Below are 23,757 nucleotides of genomic sequence, written 5' to 3' on the forward strand. Positions count from 1 at the left end.
TTCTTAGGGGGATAGAGAGATTTATCCTCTTATTCCTAAAGGGTAGTTCCTTGAATTCAGACCTGAGGAAAATTGGCAGGGCAGCAACAATATTTCCCATGCATTATCTGTCCTGAGGAGAAATAGGTAATTCTCATCTCCATGGCTGTCAATTGGACATCTTTAAAAAGACAAGCTCACTTCAAAAAATTAAACTGAACTAATAATAATAATTAATTAATCAAGGGAAAAGAGTTAAAGGAACAATAAATACTGAGTGAAAGTTTCTTAATTAAAGAATTCTGAGATGATTTCTGTAGCTGCACATGCCCTGTGCAAGTCACAAGTGATTATATTGTAACCAGCTCACGATGTCTGTACATCCAAATGGAAGTTGCTTTTCTGATCTGCGTGCTGATAATTTACAGGTTAACTAGTTTCTCATTTCACCTGCTTCCTTGGCCAGAGACCTAACTAGCAATTTGAATACATTTTGGAGCCATTATGTGGTTATTACTTTGAAATATTACAGAAATGAACATCATGCATGGTTTGTTGTAACAGCTTTTTAAAAAATCCAAGTGTTGGAAGGTCATGTACAGATAATAACTGAACTGAAGTTATATAAGTAGGCTTTCTACAATGATTGATAGTCTAGGTGCCAAGGACCATTACACCACACCCGAACTGGTAATGATAAGGACAAGGCCACAAGAATAGTTAAATCTGAGAAAAACAGGAAAACGCCTAGGGCAATGAAATAAGCTATCTTGATAATATAAGTGGAGGGATGCTAAGAAAGCATAACCCAGTCAGGAAAAGAGTGTTGTCTGTGATTACAAAAATGAAGGCTGTATATAGCTTGAAATATACCAAGTATGGATAAGGGTGATGAGTGATCAGTTAGGTAATACATGCAAGAACAAGGATGGCTCGTGTGTGATGCATGAGTTATGTAGTGTATAAGGCATAAAAGAGTGCTAATTACTGACCACGAGGGAACAACGCAGGATCTACACAGCCAAATGGGAATGGACCTGATGATAACAGAAACAGCCTACCTGCACTCCAGGACTGGGTAACTGATCACTAGCCTGTCCTGCTCTGTTTTACTTATACTTCATAATTGATTAAGGTGGTGATATATTGCCCTGAATATTTTCTTAATAAAACATTAAAATTGAGTAAGTTTAATAATTGGGTATGGACAGTTTGTTTTGCCCAATAAACTCACCTAACTCTCTGCCACACATTGGAAATCTTAATCTGTGAAAGGAGACCAATTTTTTTCTGGAATGGGAAAATGGTTTTGTGGTATTTAGATTGTATTCTGGTGCATTTGTACACACACTGTATATGGTCTGTGTGTTCTGTTATTTAATTTGACAAATACAGGACAAGTATGATCTGTAATGGCACTGAACACTCATTCACTGCAATGGGAATTACAGGTGCTCAACACTTCTGAATAAATCAGACCCAGTAAGACTACTAGAATTGTATAGGTCACCATGCAACATCTCTGGTCAAAACAGTGTGAAATTAACTTCTGTCTGTTTCTGGTTTTTTTGTTTCCACACAGTAGGAAGACTGCAACTCCAGCAAAGAGAAATTGTTAATGATTCATATAATTAACAGTGGTGACAAATAAGTTGTTCGTGAGGCAGGGAAGAAATATGATGGACATTTCTGTCCAGCATCCACTTTATATATAGCACCAGTTGGAAAATGGTTAATGCAATAATCCCACCAACCAAACTGAAAAAGTCTGGGGAAATCATTTCAGTAAAAGCTGTATGCAGTAATCTGGGGAAGCTACTTCCTAAGCATATTTATGGACAAGACTACTGCTCTAGATGAGGTGGACAACAAATAGTACCTCAAAAAATAGTGTTCAAATATCAGTTCGCTAGAAATCTTCCATGTTTTTGCTCCCACAAGAAATGAGATGGAAACAAGAGTTGGCATCTTTCTCTGCATGTTGTTTATTTTCTGTCAAGCTTTTACTGCATTTGAAATATTTGTAAAGTTTGCTCTGATTCCTTAATAGCTACATTGCTTTTGTATTGCTAAAACTGATTTTTACAATGTCTGCAAACTTACATGCTCGTGTCTCGAGAGCTAGGGAAATAAATAATAACACATTTTAAAAAATACAATGCCTGAACCCAACACTAGCATCAGTTCTAGCTTTTTGATGTCCCTATATATCTAGACTCTATTAATAGAACGTATTACAGAACAGATATACTATTGACAGAGACCCATAAATCAGAGAATAAAAATAAGCCACAGATGCTTGTTGATACAAATGAAATATGACTCATTAGCTGGGCACTGTGTTAAGACCGGCAATCTTTGTGTTGATTTCTTTACTGGAAGTATATGTACCAAATTATGTGATGTAGGAACTTGGAATAGAACCCGGATTTTCTAATTTACTAACAATAAAAAATAAAGGGGGGAGGGGCATAGTTCTACCAGAACTAATGTTAGGCTAATTACAGTGCTCCAGTCCAGCCACACTGTAAGATTTACAAATAGTAGAAATGGGAATTACAATAAAAGGGCAGTTAACAGTGTAGTCACAGAATGTTGTCTGTGAGAAAGATGTTTAGAATGAATTTAGCCTCTTTGTTGAAAGGGCAGATGCTGGTTTCCTTACATCATCCCTGTTGAAACGATTTCATTTCCCTTCAGAAATACATGAAGTTAATGTATCTGAATTACGGCAGTGCATAAGACTGTTTTTTTACACAAAACTTAATAGCTATTTATACATCAGTTATTCTATACACATTGACTTGGTTGTTGAGCTGAAGGCTATAATTAGTGTGTAATTGCAAGATGTTAAAAGATTCTCCTTTAAGCATGGATCAAGGTACCATTTAAAATACTTTTATACAGCAGTCATTTGGCCTTAATAATATGGCCTTATGGGGCAGGGGACAGGGGTTATGTAGTCATTTGGTTGCTAGAGAGAGTAAATGGAATAGTTTTGATCAGTTATTAGAAATTGGCAATAAATAAAGTCCTTGTGGAGCTTTAACTGCAAATTAGCTTTGCAGTTAAAGCTGTGCATATTTATCTTTGCTTAAGATAAATAATGCAATAGTTATTTTGTAATCCCTTATCCCCATTACCTCTGGAATTGATCTCTTCCTTGGGTCTCTATGATGCCATTAACCTACATTTTAGCTTCTATAAAAACATTATGTCATCTGAATGATGAATTAAACTTGGAACTTTAAATTTACTGTACCTTTTTTGAATCATCTACCATAACAGTAATAACTCTTGACTCTAACCACTTGAAAAGAAAAGTACTTGGTTAAGTTGTTTGCATACCATCTTTCTGATAGTATGATTTTACTTATGTTTACTTTTATTACGAATCTGGAGCTTTTGAGGCTATTAGGAGTTGCTTATTAAATGCTGTCACTGGAGCTAATGCTCTTTGGCATATAGGGTACATCAGAAGATAACCATAAAGTACCTCTATCTGCAACAGCTGTGAGTGAAGTGCATCAGTAACGACTGCTAATAAGTTGTCATTTCCAGATAAAGCAAAACTTATGGTCAGTATATTTCCCTTTAGGCTTTTTATTTATTTAAATTGAATTTAGTAATTTTGTATTAAACTACCATGGGTTCAGCTCCTGTTGCTACAGTTACAAGCTCAACAGAGTGAAAATTACTTCTGGTGCTTTTCTCACATTTGAAGGCTCTAGGAACACAGGAAGTCCAAAGATAATGACCACAGAAACAATCACAAGTACAAAGTCCTAGCTGTACTACGAGTTTTATTAAAGCAATAAGTAATGTTACAATTACCTGTGCATATATAAATCCTACAAAAATGCATGCAGTGACTAAGACTGTAGTCATACTCACATCCTCAAAGATATTGGAGAGTCCAATGGATCTCTCAATAGATCAGGGATTGGCAACATTTAGCCTGCAGCCCGCTAGGGTAACCCCCCTGGTGGGCTGCGCCAGTTTGTTTACCTGCTGCGTCCGCAGGTTCGGCTGATCGCAGCTCCCAGGGGCTGCGGTTTGCCACTCCAGGCCACTGGGGCTGCAGGAAGCAGCAATTGCCAATCATCGATAGAGGGATTGTTCCTGCTCAAGTTTCTCATGGGGTTATCCTTTGGGGTTCTCTCACTTTTACCCAACCAGGGAACCTCTCTTATCTTGTTGTTATGACCACACCTAACACCATATGCATGAGGGTTTCAACCCTCTTTTCCTTATCTGTACTTCCATCCCCCATGAATATCGGGGTGTCCCATTTTTCATAGGTTGTTTTTAGTTCCTTTCATTGTCATTAGCATCTATGCACAACATGTGTCCTTGGCAACCTGTGGTCAGGACAGAACATTCAAAGGTGTTTACAATCAGGTGTCTTGTGGTCTTCGACAATATATTGCAGTCTACTGCAATCTACTGTTCCATAACATCACCTATTGGCACATTTTTTTACAGTATCTTGTGATTTCCTTGCATAGGGTTATTCCTTAGTCATTCACTCATGTCAAGCATTCTTAAGCCTATGGCCTAGTCTGGCTAAGGTAAAATCTTATAGGTCTGAGCCTGTAGGCTTTGCATTCCAGCAATGCTTTACTTATATACCTAATACACACTCATCACTCCTAAATACTTGTCAGCCTTATACTTCTATAAACCTACAATTTAAATCTATTTAACATGCATTGATTATATATGAAATAGCATATGAATTGACCATAACACCACATAATACAATGACAAATAGATGATAAAATGAACTAATTGGCTGCATCCCCTAGAATATAAGCTATAATTAAGCCCTTGAAAATGTAAATATCATGTATCTACTGCAGTAGCAGTTTGTGATAAATCTGCGCACTTTGGATGAGTAGTTGTATGTGAAAGAGCATCCATTGTGATTCCACACAGCCCTCTCCAGAGGTGTGAGGGAACCTCCAAAACGATTTCGGGACTGATCTTGCAGTCCTTTCTCAGGTAAAGATCCCATTCCTTTCAATGACAATTCCAGATGTGACCAAATGTAGGATTAGAGCTTTGGACAGCTGGGAATGGCTTCCATGTTCTTAGAGAATCATAGAACTGGAAGGGACCTTCAGAGTCATCTAGTCCATTCCCCTGCATTCAAGGAAGAACTAAGTATTATCTAGACCGGGGTGGGCAAACTTTTTGGCCTGAGGGCCACATCCAGTTTCCAGAATTGTATGGAGGGCCGGTTAGGGGAGGCTGTGTCTCCCCAAACAGCCAGGTGTGGCCCGGCCCCTGCCTCCTATCCAACACCCCACGCCCAGCCCCGCTCCTCGGCCCCTGACGGCTCCCCTGGGACTCCTGCCCCATCCAACCCCCCCTCTCATTTCTGACTTGCCCCCCCGGGACCCCTGCCCCATCCAACCACCCCTTCTCCCTGTCCCCTGACCGCCCCCGGAACCCCTGCCCCTGACTGCCACCCCATCCAACCCCCCCTCCTTCCTGACTGCCCCCCGGGGACCCCTGCCCCATCCGACCCCCCTGTTCCCCGCCCTCTGACTGCCCCGACCCCTATCCACACCCCTGACCACCACCCCCAACTCCCCTGCTCTCTATCCAACCTCCCTGCTCCCTGCCCTCTTAATGCACCGCCTGGAGCACCGGCACCTGGTGGTTCTGCAGCCTTGAGCCCAAAGCACCAGGTCAGGCCGCGGCTCTGCAGCTGTGCTGCCTGGCCGCCCAGAACATTGCGCCGGTGGCGTGGCATGCTGAGGCTGCGGGGGAGGGGGGACAATGTGGGAGGGGCCAGGGGCTAGCCTCCTGGGCCAGGAGCTCAGGGGCTGGGCAGGAGGGTCCTGCGGGCTGCAGTTTGCCCGCCTCTGATCTAGACCATCCCTGACAGGTGTTTGTCCAGCCTGCTCTTAAAAGATCCCCAATGATGGAGATTCCACCACCTCCCTAGGCAATTTGTTCTAGTGCTTAACCACTCTGACAGTTCGGAATTTTTTCCTAATGTCAAATCTAAGCTGCCCTTGCTGCAATTTAAGCCCATTGCTTCTTGTCCTATCCTCAGTGGTTAAGAAGAACATTTTTTCTCCCTCCTCCTTATAACAACCTTTTATGTACTTGAAAACTGTTATCATGTCCCCTCTCAGTCTTCTCTTTTCCAGACTAAACAAACCCAAATTTTTCAATCTTCCCTCATAAGTCATGTTTTCTAGACCTTTAATCATTTTTGTTGCTCTTCTCTGGACTTTCTCCAATTTGTCCACATCTTCCTGAAATGTGGTGCTCAGAACTGGACACAATACTCCAGTTGAGGCCTAAGCAGCATGGAGCAGAGTGCAAGAATTACTTCTCATGTCTTGCTTACAACACTCCTGCTAATACATCCCTGAATGATGTTTGCTTTTTTTGCAACAGCATTACACTGTTGACTGTATTTAGCTTGTGATCCACTATGCCCCCCAGATCCCTTTCCCCAGTACTCCTTCCTAGGCAGTCATTTCTCATTTTGTATGTGTGCAACTCGTTGTTCCTTCCTAAGTGGAGTACTTTGCATTTGTCATTATTGAATTTCATCCTATTTACTTCAGACCATTTCTCCAGTTTGTCCAGATCATTTTGAATTTTAATCCTATCTTCCAAAGCATTGCTTTTGATCAGTCATACTCTAGGCTGTCCTTTGACTAGAGAAAGTTTGAAATGGATGGTAATGGTTTTAATTTACTCTAAGTATAGCATATTTCAATAGTAAGACTCAATTACTTTGCTTGGCGAAGAAAACTGGAAACAGAAGTATGTAATCGTATCACACTATTTCTTGCTGCCATTGAGGCAAGAAGTGTGTAATCCTGTCACAACTAGAAGTAGAGGGTAAACTCCTTCATTTAAATTATTTCTGACAGTGACAACAATTAATTTGTGACAAAGGAAAACAATTAAAGAGCAAGAAAAAGAAACAGGAACATTAGATAAGTTCCATCTCTGGCTGTCACTCAAGCACCTTTGTTTTCCATCCCTCTTAGCCTCCTACTTTTAGGTATCCTACAAAGTAGCAGCTGTCATAATATTAGCAGGACTATCTAATCGGCTTAGATCCCCAAGTCACTGGTTTCCATTCTTCTGCAGATGCCATGCAGTTATCAGCAATTGTAAAGTTCTTTCGTTTCAGCTGTAAGCATGGATATCCAGCTGCAATGAATGTTGCAGACCAAAAGTAGAAGTGCAGATTGTAAAATCTCTGGATCACAACTCAAGTTCCTTCGTAAAGGAGAAAAAATGTGAAGCTAGAAGGAAAAATACTAGAAGCTAGCTCCATAAAGTCGTTGATAGTCCCACTGTCTTCCAGTCCCTTGAGCACATAATTTGGATGTTCCCTTGAGCATTTCTCTAGACCTGTACATCCAGGCCATTTCCAAATCTTTCCATTTCTTTCTCCATGATGTTTCTAAACCCTGGTCTTTTCTTCATGTACGTGCTGCCAAAACTCTCATTTGGGCCCTTATCTCCTGTCTTGAATATTCCAGCCTCCTCCTGTGTAGCCTTCCTGACACCCACCTCCTTTGCATGAGGTCCAATCAAAACATGACTGCTAAGATTGTCTTCCTGGCCCATTGTCATGTCATTCCCCCACTTTTTGAGCCCCTTCCTTCTCCACTCCATTGAATGAAAGCTTCTTATCCTTGCCTGTAAAGCCCTTCTAAAACTAAGCTCCATTTGGACAACAGCACCAGAATTATCTCTGGATAATTTATTTTTAAATACGATGATCTTGAAGTCTACTAGTTGTTGTTACATGGCTAGTAGTGTAGTGGCTAGAGCAATGGCGTGGCATGCAGAAGACCTGGCTTCTATTCCTGGTTCTGTAACAGGCCTGCTGTGTGATTTGGGCAAAAGAGTTCCCCTCTCTTTACCTCTGTTTCCCCACCTGCAAAAATGTGGGGTTGTGGGAGGGGAATAATAGTGACCTCCTCTGTAAATTGCCATATAAGAGCTAATTATTATTATGGATCTATTTTTATCATTGCTTCTATTCCATTGCTCCTATCCCTGTTACCTCCATCCTACCTTTCCCATCCAATTGATTGTTACGCCCACTTGTTGTATGTTATCTTAAAGCAGATGGAAAATTCTTCAGGCCAGAGACTATGTTTGAATCCATGTTACAGCACTCAGCACAATGGGATCCTGATCCTGATCCTGACTGGGGCTTTTGAACACTATTATACTACAAATTGTGTGTGTGTGTGTGTGTGTGTGTGCGCACGCGTGCATGTGCATACATATGTGCACATAAAAATAATCATGTCAAATTTCAACATCTTTTGTGTGCTGAAGAAGGGTAGTGATGTTGTGCTATTGTGCATAAGCTGATTGCCACAGAGTAGAGTGTTGCATTTTTCTGCATGTTATACTAACAATACTTAACCCTTCTGTTGAGGCTTCTATCCAAAGATCTCAAAGCGGCTTAGAAACATTAATGACTTTACTCACCGGAGTACTATGGGGCTAATTGTTTTATTATGCTTACTGGACAAGATTTTCAAAATTGACTAGTGAATTTGGGTGCCTCAGATTTTAGGTGTTCAGCTTGAGATGCTTTGGACGGGGCTTGAACTTCAGAGTGATGGATGCTCAACTTGGCCATTCAAAATAACTTGTCACTTTTGAGTGTCTTGGCCATCATGTGCACCATATACAGCATTGCAGAAGTGGACATAGGCACTGAACTTCTTCTGAAGCATGACGAAGTTGTCACTGTTGTAAGCAACTGCAGAACTTGGTGCACTTAATGGTGTGATCCATTATAGCAAATCCAGTCCTCATGTATTTTACCTTTGACTTTGCTTCTGTGGATGTTTAAGCATGAGCATTAAGTACTGTCAGTTTAGAAAACGCAGAACTGGAAATTTTAGTTTGAAACATATGTATGGTAATTTATTACCCTGAACGGTTAGGATTTTATACGGGTTGAGGCTAGAACTGGGTGAATTTTTTCAGATAAATTTTTTTTTGCCCCAAAATGCAGATTCAGGTCAACTGAAACATATTTCTGAATTGGTATTGATTTTGGCAAATTGTTTTGGACTGAATGAAAAAAGAAAAAAAATTGAAATGTTGAAATGATTCATTTAATCAAAAAGGAAACATTTCACATTTTCAGTCTAGATTCACAAAGGGAGTTTGCCACCATTCACAAAGCAGCAATTATAAGGTATTCTGGGAAGATATCTCTCAATCTCTTCTTGAAGCTATTCTACTTTGAATAAAACACTTAAATAGTCATTGGCCAGAAAAAGAGAGTGAGAATGATTCCATTGCCTACTGATTAGGACATTCACCTGGGCAGGGGAAGACCTGGGTTCCAGTTCTTGCTCCAGAGCAGGGATTCAGACATGAATCTCCTACAGCACAGCTGAGTGCCCTAACCACTAGGCTAAAGGTTATAAGGGACGGCTCCTCTTCTTTGGGTTTTTTTTTATTTGTGTTTGTTTAGTGAATGTAGCCTCTCATTTCCTTCACTTTAATTAAAATACCCAAACTAAAAAGTTTCATTTTCTAGTTGAGCAAAATGTTTAATTTGACCCCCCAAAATTGTTTCCAACTTTTCAGATTTCTCAAACACACAGACATGCACACACAAACTTTGATTCTGGTCAACTGGGAGAAGTTTTTCAGAAATTCCAGCAAACCTAAAAATCAGTTATTCATACAGCTCTAGTTGATACCGCTAATAAACATGAACCAGAGAGATGGACGTTCTGGCTTTGGTATAGCAGAATCCATTAAGTAGTTAGATCTCTTTACTGAGTGGAACATGTACAATAAAAAAATAATCTCATGCTAATTTAAGATGAAATAGTAGAGTAGACTGACACATACCAAAGAACAATTTTTATTATCAATAATGGGCATTCTAATAAAAAGCAGGTCAATAAAAAGAAAACACATTAAAAATTCCATCATTGTAAAGCCATTAGCTGAAAGTAGTACTGCTTCTTGCTGTTATTAAAGTGGAGAAGTTGTCACAGGGGATTTACTGGCTATCACTCACTTGGAAGTCAGCATTCATTTTCCTACAGATTTCAGTAAGGCCTTTACAGCAGCTATATATCTGAGTTTTGGGATGACTAAAATTTCATTTATAAGATAAGATTATAACATGCAAGGCAAATATTTGCCTCCTATTTTATTTGTTTTTAAAAAAATATATATATCTTCTATAATAGATTTAAAGTTTGTACCTTTTCCTTATTAGTTTACTTGTCATAGAAACAGTTTGGTCTTATTTGTTGCTTTAAGGAACAATAAAACTCAGTATTTCAAAGACAAATTTAGAAATGTCTGGGAGATATTTTCCATTTTAATCTGTACTTGGTTTTGTTTGTGTGTTTTCCCCCACACAGGAGGATACAGATCATAATTATTATACTTCCAGGACATACGGCCCATTTGATTCTGTCAGCCGGGATTTGTGGGTGAACATAGACCAAATGGAAAAAGACAAAGTGAAGATCCACGGGATTTTGTCCAATACCCATCGGCAAGCAGCAGTAAGGGATTCGCTATACATTGATACTCTCCCTCTTTGACTGGCTTTGATATTTTTCTCCTATGACTGACACATCAATAATTATCTAGGACAACTTCTACTAAAGGTGGTTCACCTCTGCATTTATAGCTCAGAGCTCTGGATGTCTGTACAATGCTGTGATAAAAAAAAATATATGTTGCTTTAGTGCATCTGCTGCAAGTGTCCCTTGGGGAATATTTTCCTCAAGGAACTTTTTCCAGATGAACTGAAAATTCACCTTAGTTGTGTTCGAGGTTAGATCAAAAACTATGATGCACAAAGCAATCCTGCTGCTGTTGAAGTCAGTGGGAATTTTGCCCCTGGATTCACTGACATCAGGTTTGGGCTCAAGATTAAATTGCTTAACTCCTGTTTTTAACCCCAACAGGGAGTAGACTTGCATTTACATTTTAAATTTGTATGAAGTGCCAGCCACATCTTCCTTTTGAGAACTCTTAAATTCTTGCCAAAATATTATGATTTAAACTTTTTTTTGTCAAATGACGATAGCTAAAGTGGCAGATGTAATTCCATTTCCAGATTAGAAATCTACGTTGGCTAATTCCAGTCACACTGTCCTGTACCATGAATACAAAAATAAGCAGCTAGCATACAATTATAATTGGATGCTGCATGATTTCCAAGTTGTATTCCCATGTCTGACCAACTACTGGAAACTGCCTGAACAGAAGAACCAATATGGGCATTAATTAAATAAGGAACATTAAGATTCTGTGTTGTGACTCAAAGTTCTTCCTTCATCTACTACCCAGTTAGTTGCAACAATGAGATGAGGTTCTGACAGTTGAAAAAACTCCAGGTAGTAGCTTTGCTTGATAGCTCAATGGTTCTTAAACATGCAAGAGGGGCCTTCTGAGGCTGAGAGAACAAAAACAAAGCTAAAATTCTTTTCTCCAGTGGGTTCTGTCATATTATTTCCCATAGCCAATAAACCTACCAGTGAGGTGACAAGCTCAGAGGGAAGTAGGAGACAGACGAATCACTGTGGGATTTAGTTCAGAGTTCAAAAACCGAGGAAGGTAATAAAGCCAGTAGATTTAGGCTGACAAAGGACAGCATTCAGGCAATCTTTTGCCTAGCCAAAAGGTCAAAATAAATAGCTAAGAAGTCTGTAAGGGGCTGGGGATAATGGAAATAAAGGGGTTGAGACAGTTTCCTATCTTTGGGATGAATTTAATAAAGCTCTGTATCAGTTATCTGTGACTTTTGCACACATTCTAAGTCAGTTCGTGGGGCTGGGGGCTGGGAAGTGTGCCACAAATAAGAATCTTTCATGGTTTTGCTACTCTGCCAAAGGCTTCTTCTCGTGAGCACTCTCTTCACCTGAGTTGGGGAAAAGACTGAAAAAATGCAAACTTTGTACAAAAGAACTAACAATACCTTTCCCAGAGTTGAATATTTTCCTAACAAGAAACACTCTGGCAATAGCTGGGGCCCTAAATCTAGGGTTAAATTAAAATTAGAAATGTTACATAATATTGTTTGGCAGCCTTCACCTGGCATTATTTTTTTCTCTGAATGCACATGTTAGCTTGTAAGCACACTTGTTTCAACTTGGACCATTGTGGCTAAGCATGAGAAATTTCAGTCCAAGAGCAAAATTTTGTGAAAGTTGTGAGGGAGTGAATCCAGAGGTGTTAGAATGGACTGACACTTAAAATGCTGCAGTGTCACAGCTGCACCATACTGCAGCGCTTCAGTAAAGACACTACCTATGCTGGCGGGAGGGGTTCTCCCATCGGCGTAGGTACTCCGCCTCCCTGAGAGGCAGTAGCTAGATCAGTGGGAGAATTCTCCCATTGACCTAGAGCTGTCTTCACTGAGGGTTAGGTCAGTTTAACTGTGTCACTCAGGGATGTGGATTCTTCATGCCCCTAAGGGCTTGTTTTCACGGTGAACATCCAGGAAAATTAATCCAAATTAACTAAAGATGTGAATTTGAAGTGGATTAGTTAAACCATATTAAACCAAAGTGAATTAAACTAAACCAAATTAAGGTCCCTTTAATTCTGATTAACAGCATCCACACAGGGATGTAATGTGGTTTAACTAATCCATTTCATATTCACCTCAGAGAGTAACAGTGAATCCACCTGCTTTGTGTCCATAATAGATAGAGATGTAAGTAATGATGTTTGCCCACAAAATTCAATTATAGGCATAAAAATCCAGGCATAGATTTTGCTATTGTTTTTAAGATCTCTCTTGAGACCTCTATTTTATGTCCTCTCTTAAAGATGGATAAGTACCAATGAATCTACCGGTAAGGTTTTATTTCTCTGTGTGTAATTGATTTGTATTTGCATGTTGGATCCACCAACACCCACATATGCTGCATGGCTCAGCTGTCATGGAATGATAGTCTGGAATTGGACACATTCTACTACCTGGCTCCTACATGGATATTTTACAGGAAAATTTTAAAAATAACTCTCTATACTAAAAGCCTTTTTAATGAATTATGCTTTTAATGTTGCTTTCATAATTCACTCGGCTTTCTGTTAACCCAGGGACCAAGACTTTTAGTTCAAAGGGTAAAAAATAGTAATTCTAAAAGACTGATTATAGTTAAGTCAAGATTCTAATCTTGTATCTAGAGAAAAGGAATGTGGGCTATAGTTGTACTTGACACCAGTTCATAGCAAAGCTTTTGACTTTAGCAAAGTTTTTGACACAGTCTCCCACAGTATTCTTGTCAGCAAGTTAAGGAAGTATGGGCTGGATGAATGCACTATAAGGTGGGTAGAAAGCTGGCTAGATTGTCGGGCTCAAAGGGTAGTGATCAATGGCTCCATGTCTAGTTGGCAGCCGGTATCAAGTGGAGTGCCCCAAGGGTCGGTCCTGGGGCCGGTTTTGTTCAATATCTTCATAAATGATCTGGAGGATGGTGTGGATTGCACTCTCAGCAAATTTGCGGATGATACTAAACTGGGAGGAGTGGTAGATACGCTGGAGGGGAGGGATAGGATACAGAAGGACCTAGACAAATTGGAGGATTGGGCCAAAAGAAATCTGATGAGGTTCAATAAGGATAAGTGCAGGGTCCTGCACTTAGGGCGGAAGAACCCAATGCACAGCTACAGAGTAGGGACCGAATGGCTAGGCAGAAGTTCTGCGGAAAAGGACCTAGGGGTGACAGTGGACGAGAAGCTGGATATGAGTCAGCAATGTGCCCTTGTTGCCAAGAAGGCCAATGGCATTTTGGGATGTATAAGTAGGGGCATAGCGAGCAGATCGAGGGACGTGATCGTTCCCCTCTATTCGACATTGGTGAGACCTCATCTGGAGTACTGTGTCCAGTTTTGGGCCCCACACTTCAAGAAGGATGTGGATAAATTGGAGAGAGTCCAGCGAAGGGCAACAAAAATGATTAGGGGTCTGGAACACATGAGTTATGAGGAGAGGCTGAGGGAGCTGGGATTGTTTAGCCTGCAGAAGAGAAGAATGAGGGGGGATTTGATAGCTGCTTTCAACTACCTGAAAGGGGGTTCCAAAGAGGATGGCTCTAGACTGTTCTCAATGGTAGCAGATGACAGAACGAGGAGTAATGGTCTCAAGTTGCAGTGGGGGAGGTTTAGATTGGATATTAGGAAAAACTTTTTCACTAAGAGGGTGGTGAAACACTGGAATGCGTTACCTAGGGAGGTGGTAGAATCTCCTTCCTTAGAGGTTTTTAAGGTCAGGCTTGACAAAGCCCTGGCTGGGATGATTTAACTGGGAATTGGTCCTGCTTCGAGCAGGGGGTTGGACTAGATGACCTTCTAGGGTCCCTTCCAACCCTGATATTCTATGATTCTATGATAGCTTTATGCTTCCTTACAAATGATCACCGTGATGACTTTTGAAAAAATAAGAAACCACAAAACTAGTATAGTATTTAAAATGCCAAATGGGCGGTCTGGTTGGAGCTTGGCAGAAACATCTCTCATCTCCTTGTGCAGAGATGAAACTCCTTCATTACTCAATGAAAGGTCAATTCACACATCTTGCTGAGACTTAGTGATTTAGATGCTGATGACTTCTTAAGCATCATTCTTTAGTATAGGAAAACAAGGATTCAGATTTGCTTAAAAGCTCAGTGTTAATGCATTTTATAATTTGGGGATTCTGAACAGATGTAATAAAGCTTGAACATATTGTATCAACTTGTAAACCGTTCGGAGCTTGAGGTCATAATGAACTAGAAAGGTAATTTTGCAAAACTATAATTTGGAAAGATTCATTGGACACTTAGTTTTCCCTAGATTCACAGTAAGATCTCAAATTTGACCTCCTGCCTCAATGTTTCAATAATTTGGCAATCTAAATGTTCTCATTTCTTGGATGAGAACTTCTGCTATTTTTGTAATTTTAATTTTTAAACGTTTTTTCAATAAATTACTATTTGGAATTTTGACACTGAAATTTGTATCCTGAGAGATGTTTGGGTTTGTTTACCTTCCACTTCCCTAATATAGTCGTTTATTATCGTAAGGTAGCTCATTAGTGTTTGCATTTGTTTATTTTTAAAAATAAAACATTAGTTGTGAAAAAATAGGTAATTAGAAATGATAAAATAAGACAGAGAAATTAGAAATTATGAAAATTTAGAAAAAAATTAGAAAAATTCCAAAGTAAGAAATTGTACTTTCCTAATGGATATAAGGAAGGAAAATGAGGTACAAGCCTGTAGTTATATATAGTGTCATTTCAAAGTTGTGCAGCTATTAGGACAGATGTAACTACCTGTATACAGGACATTAATAATGCCCACCTCACGGCCATGCTGGGATATCATTTCTGTAATAACTGCCTATAGAACACAACGATATCTATAGGACTGACACATCAAGAAATCAGTGTTTCTGACATGGCAATTTGCCTGTAAGTATTTTCTGTATGATTCCTTCTGGGAATGCTAAGAATTATGGTATCACCTTTCTTCCACCATCACCTCAAAATAACTAATGGACAAAATACCTGTTCAGTCTACAAGTAAATAAATGTGTTCTGCAATACTGAAAGAAACATATAGCTTCTGAGTTGCCCATACCATTTCTTACTCTTGTTTTTCAAGGGAAAAGGAACAATGAAGATTAGCCATGAAGTGTGTCAGTTCTAAGTCCTGCACTATCAATGCTTAATGATATTATTCCGCAGTTCTCATTGGAATCATGAACAGTCAGTTAATACAGTCTTCCTTTGTTTCTATTCTATCTTTGAAAATAAAAAGGATTATATTTTCCTATCTACAACTCTTTCTCAACATTTTTATTTATTCTTTTTTTTTGTCATTAACATTTTGGCAATAAAATTAAACTCCAGTTGTGATTTGGATGCACAGATTCATTGGTAGGGCATCTAATAACAGATCTGCTGAATCAGGAAGGTACCAGATATTTAGTGAATACACAATTCTCTTTTGTGCACACAAATTCTATCACCTGTGCATGGAAAGAGCTTCTCTCCTGCAGAGAATATCAACCCTACAGCATTATAACTGCAAAAGTTCATATAAGCTTTCCAGCTGGAAAGGTGAGCATGTCTTAAATGATGGTTGTCCTTAAAAATACACCTTTAAAAACAGACGTTTATGCCCTGTATTACAGATGATTATTTAAATCCTAATATTGTATTAAACAGATATTACAGTTCCAGGATTTAGGGCCCAACTGTACAAATGAAATCAATGAGAGCTCAATATTTGTTGAATGGGCACAGGATGGGTCTTTTAATAGTACAGCTTTTAATTCAGAGTCCTGCTATATTGCTAAGGGGGCACAGTTGTTTGCCAAAGTGATTCTAAATTGTTGTAAAAGCTATTCTAAATGAGCTGAACAGGAGTAAGGGGAGATATAGGTAGAAATAACAATGGTTAATGTTAAGCAAAAAATAAAAAAAATTAAAAACCCTCTACTTTCTGGTCTGGGCAGAAAGAAATAGTCTGGAGGCAAGACTTAGAACAGTGAAGATTTAAAGAAGTATGTTGAAGATGTAGATACTTAAAAGGAAATATGAATGGGCTTATAAGAAAGGAAGAAAAAAGTAAGATAATTATAAACCAAAGTGGAGAGAGAAGAAATAAATACTGCTATGCTGGTCACTCACAAGTGACCATATCTATTTAAACAGCAAAATCTGCTGCTGCTTTACTCCTTTTTTATGAGTACATATTTTTCTTACCCAATATTGGGGGGCTTGTGTGTTTTACCTGTGTCCCTCAGTATTGTTTTGGTCAGAAAATTTGGCATTTTTAAGCTGTGCTGTTGGAAATAATGTATAACAGAAGAAGCACATGGACAATAGAGTATGTACATTAATATACCATGTTTGTCAACAAAGAAAACATGTCGGGAAAAAGCTGTTCACATATTGTCATTAGATGTGCCATCTTGCCTTGAAGTATTCAGTTTATATATATAGAGAGAGAGAGTCTACATAGTCCAATTAGCACAATGAAAATGCGTTTTGCTGTTCCAGTTGTAAACAAAAAAAAGTAATAACAAATCCCTTCAAAATTCTGGTTTCCATTTAAGAGGAAAGAAAATCTAATTTCAAGTCACTGTAATCTTCAGTGGTTAATTTCATGCCAAATAAGTCATTAAAAATCTCTGATGGCTGGAGAAACTGATCCTTTTGCAAGGGAGCCAAATTCAATCCAAAGGTAGTATACAAATTAAAAACAAGACAGAAGTAGGCTTAGAAAAATACATTTGAAGGATATTTTAAATACAGACCATTGCCTGCAATTGATGGAGTGGACAAATATTAGGGTATGTTGTAATATTCAGGTACTATTATAGCCATGAAATAATGATGGTTGTCATACTAAGAAAAAAGGCAGAAATAACCTTGCTTAGTGGAAACCCTTCCCAAACATGATGATTACCCATACCGAATAGAATCATCCATTTAGTGGGGCTGTATTTTTTTTTAATTAGTAGTGTAGATCCTATGTTTCCATGTGCTGTGCTTTCAGGCCTTTAGCTCGTACACTTTTTTTTCCTCCAATTTAACCACTGGGGATTCCAAATGAGGGATGGCAAGGCTGCTTTAAAAATGGCAGGAATAAATGGGTTAATCACATTTTGAAGTGGAGGGCTCTTCGTTTTTCTCTTCCTATTCTTCACATTATTGATTTTTCTTTTTTGGTGTTGTTCCTTGCAGAGAGTGAATCTGTCCTTCGATTTTCCATTTTATGGCCATTTCCTACGTGAAATTACTGTGGCAACTGGGGGTAAGTGGCTTTCTACCCATTCACTTTAAGGAATCTGACAAGAGTTTCCTGCAGCTGTTTAAAAATGCCTTTTCTTCAGATGTCAAGAGATAAAGTGTAGTATTTATTTGGGAAATATTCCTTTCCACAGAAAGCACATAACAAAATAATTGTCATGTTGGAAAAACCTCCAGCTGCTCAAGTGAAACTGATCTAAAAGTGTTTTCAGTAGGAAAACAAATAGTGTGAATAATTTCCTGTTTAAGTATTTCCCCATTCTCCTTTTGTTTTTACTTCCTTTTGTGATCAGAGCTATAATGCTGGTTATGGAAATTGGTCAGAAGCCACAAAGGAGGGGAAACATAAGCAGGGGAGAAACAAAATGATTTTTTTTCAATTCCAGATTTTTTTTCTTTTGCTGACCTCTGGAAAAAGTAGAGACGGGCCTAAACTACATCCCCTATTCCGAGACCCATCCCCCAGTTCTGGGGAAGATTTTATACAGATCCAACCTTTGTGGCTTGGGCTTATCTGTATAATGGGCCTGACTCAAAACTTTGGGAAAACTTGGATTTGGATCTGAACATCATAGCATAGGCCCATTTCTGTTAACAGATTTACAATTTCTGAGGCAGTGTATCCAACTAGAGGGTTCAAAGCAGGTAGAGGAAAGTCTGTTAGGAAAGCTACTAGTGAGATGAGAGAGTGGCACAGCTCAGCGGAGAACTGGGCTCACTGTTTGTGGAAGTTAGTGGTGGGCAGTTGTGACATTGACCGGGGTATAATCTGGACTGTTAAACAGCTGTGTCCCCTCAATTCTCCAGCCTTTTACCCTGTTTTGCTGTAAGAACCACTCCTGTTCTGGTTACATAGCCTCTAGCATGTAAAATCACTCCCAGCTGAATTATGAGAATGCTCTGGCCAGTCACTCCTGAATTATATCACAGGGTGACACCAGGATACTTCCAGTCCCAGACTCTCCTCCAGAAATGTGTATCGTACTGCCTGCCCCTTCCTTTTGGACACTACAAATTCATAGAAAGTCCGTCATTTCAATAATTAAAAATGATGTGCAGGGACCCTGTTATCTCAAATGGACGTTCCCAAATGCATCAATCCAAACACACTGGTTTAGATAAAACAATTCTATTAACTACAGAAAGATAAATTTTAAGTGATTACAAGTATTGAGGCATAAAAGTCTGAATTGGCTACATAAAAATAAAAGGTAAAACACAAATTAATATCTTAACAAGCTAAGTGAATTTAAAGCAAAAAGGTCTCTCTTACCACATTTTCAAGCAGTCTTACTGGCTGAATCTTTCAGACAGGATCCCTCCCCAGTCCAATGATTCTTCCTTTGCCTTTAAAGTGTGGATGCTGTGAGTAGAGATGAAGAAAGAGATGAATTGGGGCTTCTCTTCTGATTTTTTATAGTTGTCTTTTCCCTTTGAAGATCATCTCCACTTGGGGTTCAGGAGACACGAGGTCTTGGGGATGGGAATCTTCATCTGCTTTTTTTTTTTGCCAATATATAAATTTCTCACTCACATCCTTCTTCCTGCCAAAGAAAGGCTGCTTAACCAAATCATAGTCCATTTGATTTTATTCACACTTGGCTGAGGTGTTGGCTAACCTTCTGTCTCTGGGGAACTGGTTGTTTCCCCAGACTTGGATCATATCTTATACAGTAAAATGTTAGAACTTTACATACAATGTCACCATGCATATTTACCAGGACAATAATGTTCAGCAGATTATGAGTTTTCAAATTATACCTGTGTGATACTTTGTACCCCAAAGCAGCACCATGGCACCCCTATATTTACAATGGTTATATGATTATGATATGTTTTGTAAAAAAATGCCTTGTAAAGTATCATTTTAAAAAGTCTTAATCTGTTGAACATTAATATCCTGTTGAATTGTATGTGTTATCATTGTATGTGGAGTTACGAAGTTTTGTTATGTGTAGGTTCCTGAAATATGTTATGAAGTTGGAAACACCCAGGCCCATTAAGGGGAATACACAGTCACAGGCACTACCCCAGGTACTGTATACATTGGAGACCTCTCAGAGAGAGCATGTAGACAATGGAGACTGCTTGACTCACAACATAGCAAAAGATCTTTCCAGCAACCTGGAGGAACCTATAAAGGAGGGGAAGTGACATCATCATTTGTCCTCACTCCCCTCACATCTCAACACCTGGAAAGCCATCTGGAGAACAAAGACTTTGAGCAGGGAAGGTGGTCCCAGGCTAGAAAGAAGAATCCTAACTTGTGTGTTAAGAAACTATACCATCAGGCTAAGACACTGCTTGATTCGAATTCTGTCTAGTTTATAAAACTCAGATTGTGATTTTACTTTTATTTCCTAGGTAACCATTTTTAATCTGTACGCTTATTACTTATAATCACCTTCTGTAGTTAATAAATCTGTTTTGTAGCTAAAACAGTGGGTTTTGCTTGAAGTGCATGGGAAGTCTGCTCAGGAACAAGAGATGGTGCATGTCCTCTCCACATTGAGGGAGGGGTGGACTGGGTAATAAATTTACGCTGGTCAGGCTTCTGACCAGGGCAAGATGGTACAGCTCTGGGGTCCCAGGCTGGGGAGATGTGGGGAATTGGCTCTCAATTGTTGGTTCATGAGTGGCTAGGAGAAGCATTCATGTAATTCAGCTGGGTGTGTCCCTGCCTGTGGATGTCTGTGTGAGTGCAGGACCTGGAGAGGTTTGCATCTTGTCAAAGCATCACAATGTGAGAGGGAGCCCAAGTTGGTAAGACAGAGGACTCAGCTGTTCCCCAGTTCCAGGTTGAACCCTGGGGAACCTGTCACAACCTCACAAGGCATATTTTGTACAAAATTTATCACAGTCTTGTAAAAAGGGTGAACATAGAGGTACAGACTGTCACAGCAGTGTGGTAGTTGCTTGTTACCAAGAGCACCAGTTTTCCAAGTCAGTAGCTGCTGACTGCCCCATTTCCATTGTGCAGATAAAGGCTTGGTACCTTGGATGAGACATACTTAGTCTCCCTCCAGATGCAACAGAATTCTTATGCGTGCTGATTGAGCTTGTAGAAAGGGTTGTGTGTTCAGGTTCAGGTTTTGATTCACCATGTAGTCTCAGAGTATGGGGAATTTTTTCCTTTACCATATACGAACTGTGTGTATGCTTAGGACCCAATCCTGTGAATAGTTTTGCACAGTAATCTGCCTTGCAGTGTAATGTAACTGTGACCTCATCCTTCCTCTAGGAATACATAACACATTGCACACTTAACGTATGTACATATGTCAACTTTGAATACTTGCTAAGGTTGTAATCAACGTGTGGGAGATGAATCTCTCCTTTGAAGAGGGGTTCTTTCTCTGTGGGAGAAATCTCCTTGAAAAGAGGGAGAACTCTTTAACTGTCATTGGAAATGTGCTGTGTGTCCCAGAACTGGGTATTTCCTTGTTCTTAAGGGTTTGCATTGCTTAACCAGTCTTAATCCCTTTTCAACATAGTTGTTTTATGGAGTTTTCTGTTTCCTGTATAGTGCTGTCATTGAGTTTGTTGAATGAGATTTTTCACTTAGTATTTCAATGAGCTCTGGTCATTGTTGCTGGAAAGTTGTATACTAACATGGTCTTTAAATTGAAAAAATTGTAAAGGGGGAGGAAAGGACTAAAACAAGCAGATTCAATGGCACATTAAATCCTCATGATGGTGAAATTTTGTGGGTGCCCTGTCTACCCAACAGCTTTTCACCTATTTCACCCATAGGAAAATCACTGCTTCAGAGTTGGCTATTGAAGACACTGCGTAGATGTAGACCTTCTTTCAGTTTCATCTGTTAAACTAAAATTAGGTGCTGCTTCTGAGTAGTCTTGATGAGAAGTTATTGTGTTTGGCTCAACAAAGAAGTGGGAATGAAATGTTTGGTTTGGGGATTTAATGTGTCATTGTCCATTTCAACAAGGTTACTGAATTTATGACTAGGAGGTAAAACTGTTTCAAGCGTTTTTAGCATAATTCATCATGTACAGCTCTTAAAGAGGTCAACATCTGTCATATGTGATTCCCGTATATGTTAACGGTGATATTTATTTATTTATTTATTAATGCTTTCTGAATGCCACTGGAGGGCTTCAGGTCTTTAATAATAGAAGGTATCATCATAAGTTGCTCAGTGTCAGTTGACTGTGAAATTTCCTAGAAACTTATGGCCAACAGGTTTTTTTATTCCTTTGCTCAGGTTTTTTGATAATTTCATGCTAAACCTACCTGAACTGTGACCTGTCCTGTGCATAGGCAGGAGGGAGCTAAGCACAAGGAGCCTCTCTTCCTGTGCTCGCCAATGCCAACTAGCAGATCTAGCTGGCTGAGCAGCAGGGTGCACACTCCCTGTGGAGCTCTGGGAGGAATTGTGCCAGGAGACCCAATCCTTCCCAAAGCTGTCCCGGGGCTTTGGTGGCTTCAAATCCTCCTCAACGCAGTGTCTTTTTATTTATTTATTTTTGTATTAATTTTCCATGCTAATAGCACTAATAGCTCTTCACTATTTTCTCTTTGTATGTGGCAAGCTTTTTCATAAATATTTAAGTCAGAAGGGACCATTATGATCATCTAGTCTGACCTCCTGCACAACACAGGCCACAGAATTTCACCCACCACTCCTGCAAAAAACCTCACACCTATATCTGTGCTATTGAAGTCCTCAAATCGTGGTTTAAAGACTTCAAGGAGCAGAGAATCCTCCAGCAAGTGAGCCGTGCCCCATGCTACAGAGGAAGGCGAAAAACCTCCAGGGCCTCTTCCAATCTGCCCTGGAGGAAAATTCCTTCCCGACCCTAAATATGGCGATCAACTAAACCCTGAGCATATGGGCAAGATTCATCAGCCAGCTTTGTAATTCATTGCTCTATGTTTTCAAATGGAGACCTGTGTCATCTAGTGTAAGTTCCTTAGCAGGCTCTTTTCCTGTTCCCACATCTGACCAACAACAGAGCATTTCTCTTCAATAATATCCGTTGCTGTGTCTTCTAGCATAGTTATGCAGGGTGGCAGGAAGTACAGCCTCTGGTAATTCATATGTTAGCCCCCAAGTCTTATCTCGATTACTAGGTTCTAATGAGGTTTTGGAGTTTGTGTCACTACCCTTAGGGTCATAAAGTTTGTTTCCAGTCTTTCCATGGAACAAAAAGATACTGCTATAAAAATGTATTCTGCAAAGGAAGGATTTTACTAAAGTCAGTGTGTGGCTTGAAGACCATGGGAAGGTCACCTGTTTCCAGTTTTAACACAGCTACTTGGTAATAACAAAAAGGTTGTGCATGTGAAATGAAAATGATGTTTGATCATGAAACCGTCTTCAGAACCATAAAGGAACAGTTAAGATCATTAAAGAGTAGTATTAGTGAGAAAATGTACCCAATTAGATATGGACCTACTTTTATATTTTAATTGTGGAGCCTGTCAAGATATGATTAATCTTTTTTAAAAAAAAATTCTGAGTTAAAAAAAACGTCTTTTTTCCATGCAACCCATAATTAGACTGTGGATTTCATTGCCACAAGATGTTGTTGGGACCAAAAACTTAGCAGGGTTCAAAGAGGAATGGGACATTTATAAGACTTAACAAGAATTTCCAGAATTATAAAAGTAAAGACTTGAGGATCTGAAGATGTTTTAGAAGGGATACCAACTCTCATGCTTCCAGGTTTAAGACACTCTGTAATTATTAGCATTGAAAAGATTTTCCTGAGGAGCAAACTATCCCTCCTCTCCACACTGCAGCTTATTGCACTTTCTTCTCAAGCATCTGGTACTGGCCACTATCAGAGACAGGATACTGAACTAAATGGACCACAGAGATCTTATCCAGTATAACAATCAATATATATATATATATATATATACACACACACACACACACACACACACATACAAAATATTTTAAAAGCATTTTCATTTTTTAAATTACAAGAATATGCACAAACATTTTT

At 39.3% G+C, this 23,757-nt stretch overlaps 1 protein-coding gene across 2 annotated transcripts in view; it reads left to right on the forward strand.

Annotated features, from left to right (window-relative positions):
• The window catches only part of PLXDC2 (plexin domain containing 2), a 411,410-nt gene that overhangs the window by 212,366 nt on the left and 175,287 nt on the right, over positions 1 to 23,757 (forward strand). For both annotated transcript variants that reach the window (XM_048837970.2, XM_048837969.2), the window contains exons 3-4: positions 10,383 to 10,529; positions 17,717 to 17,786. In XM_048837970.2, coding sequence (XP_048693927.2) covers positions 10,383 to 10,529; positions 17,717 to 17,786 — 217 coding nt within the window. The remainder of the gene's footprint in view (positions 1 to 10,382; positions 10,530 to 17,716; positions 17,787 to 23,757) is intronic.

Source organism: Caretta caretta, chromosome 2, assembly GCF_965140235.1.
Source record: "Caretta caretta isolate rCarCar2 chromosome 2, rCarCar1.hap1, whole genome shotgun sequence".
Classification (NCBI taxonomy): Eukaryota; Metazoa; Chordata; order Testudines; family Cheloniidae; genus Caretta; species Caretta caretta.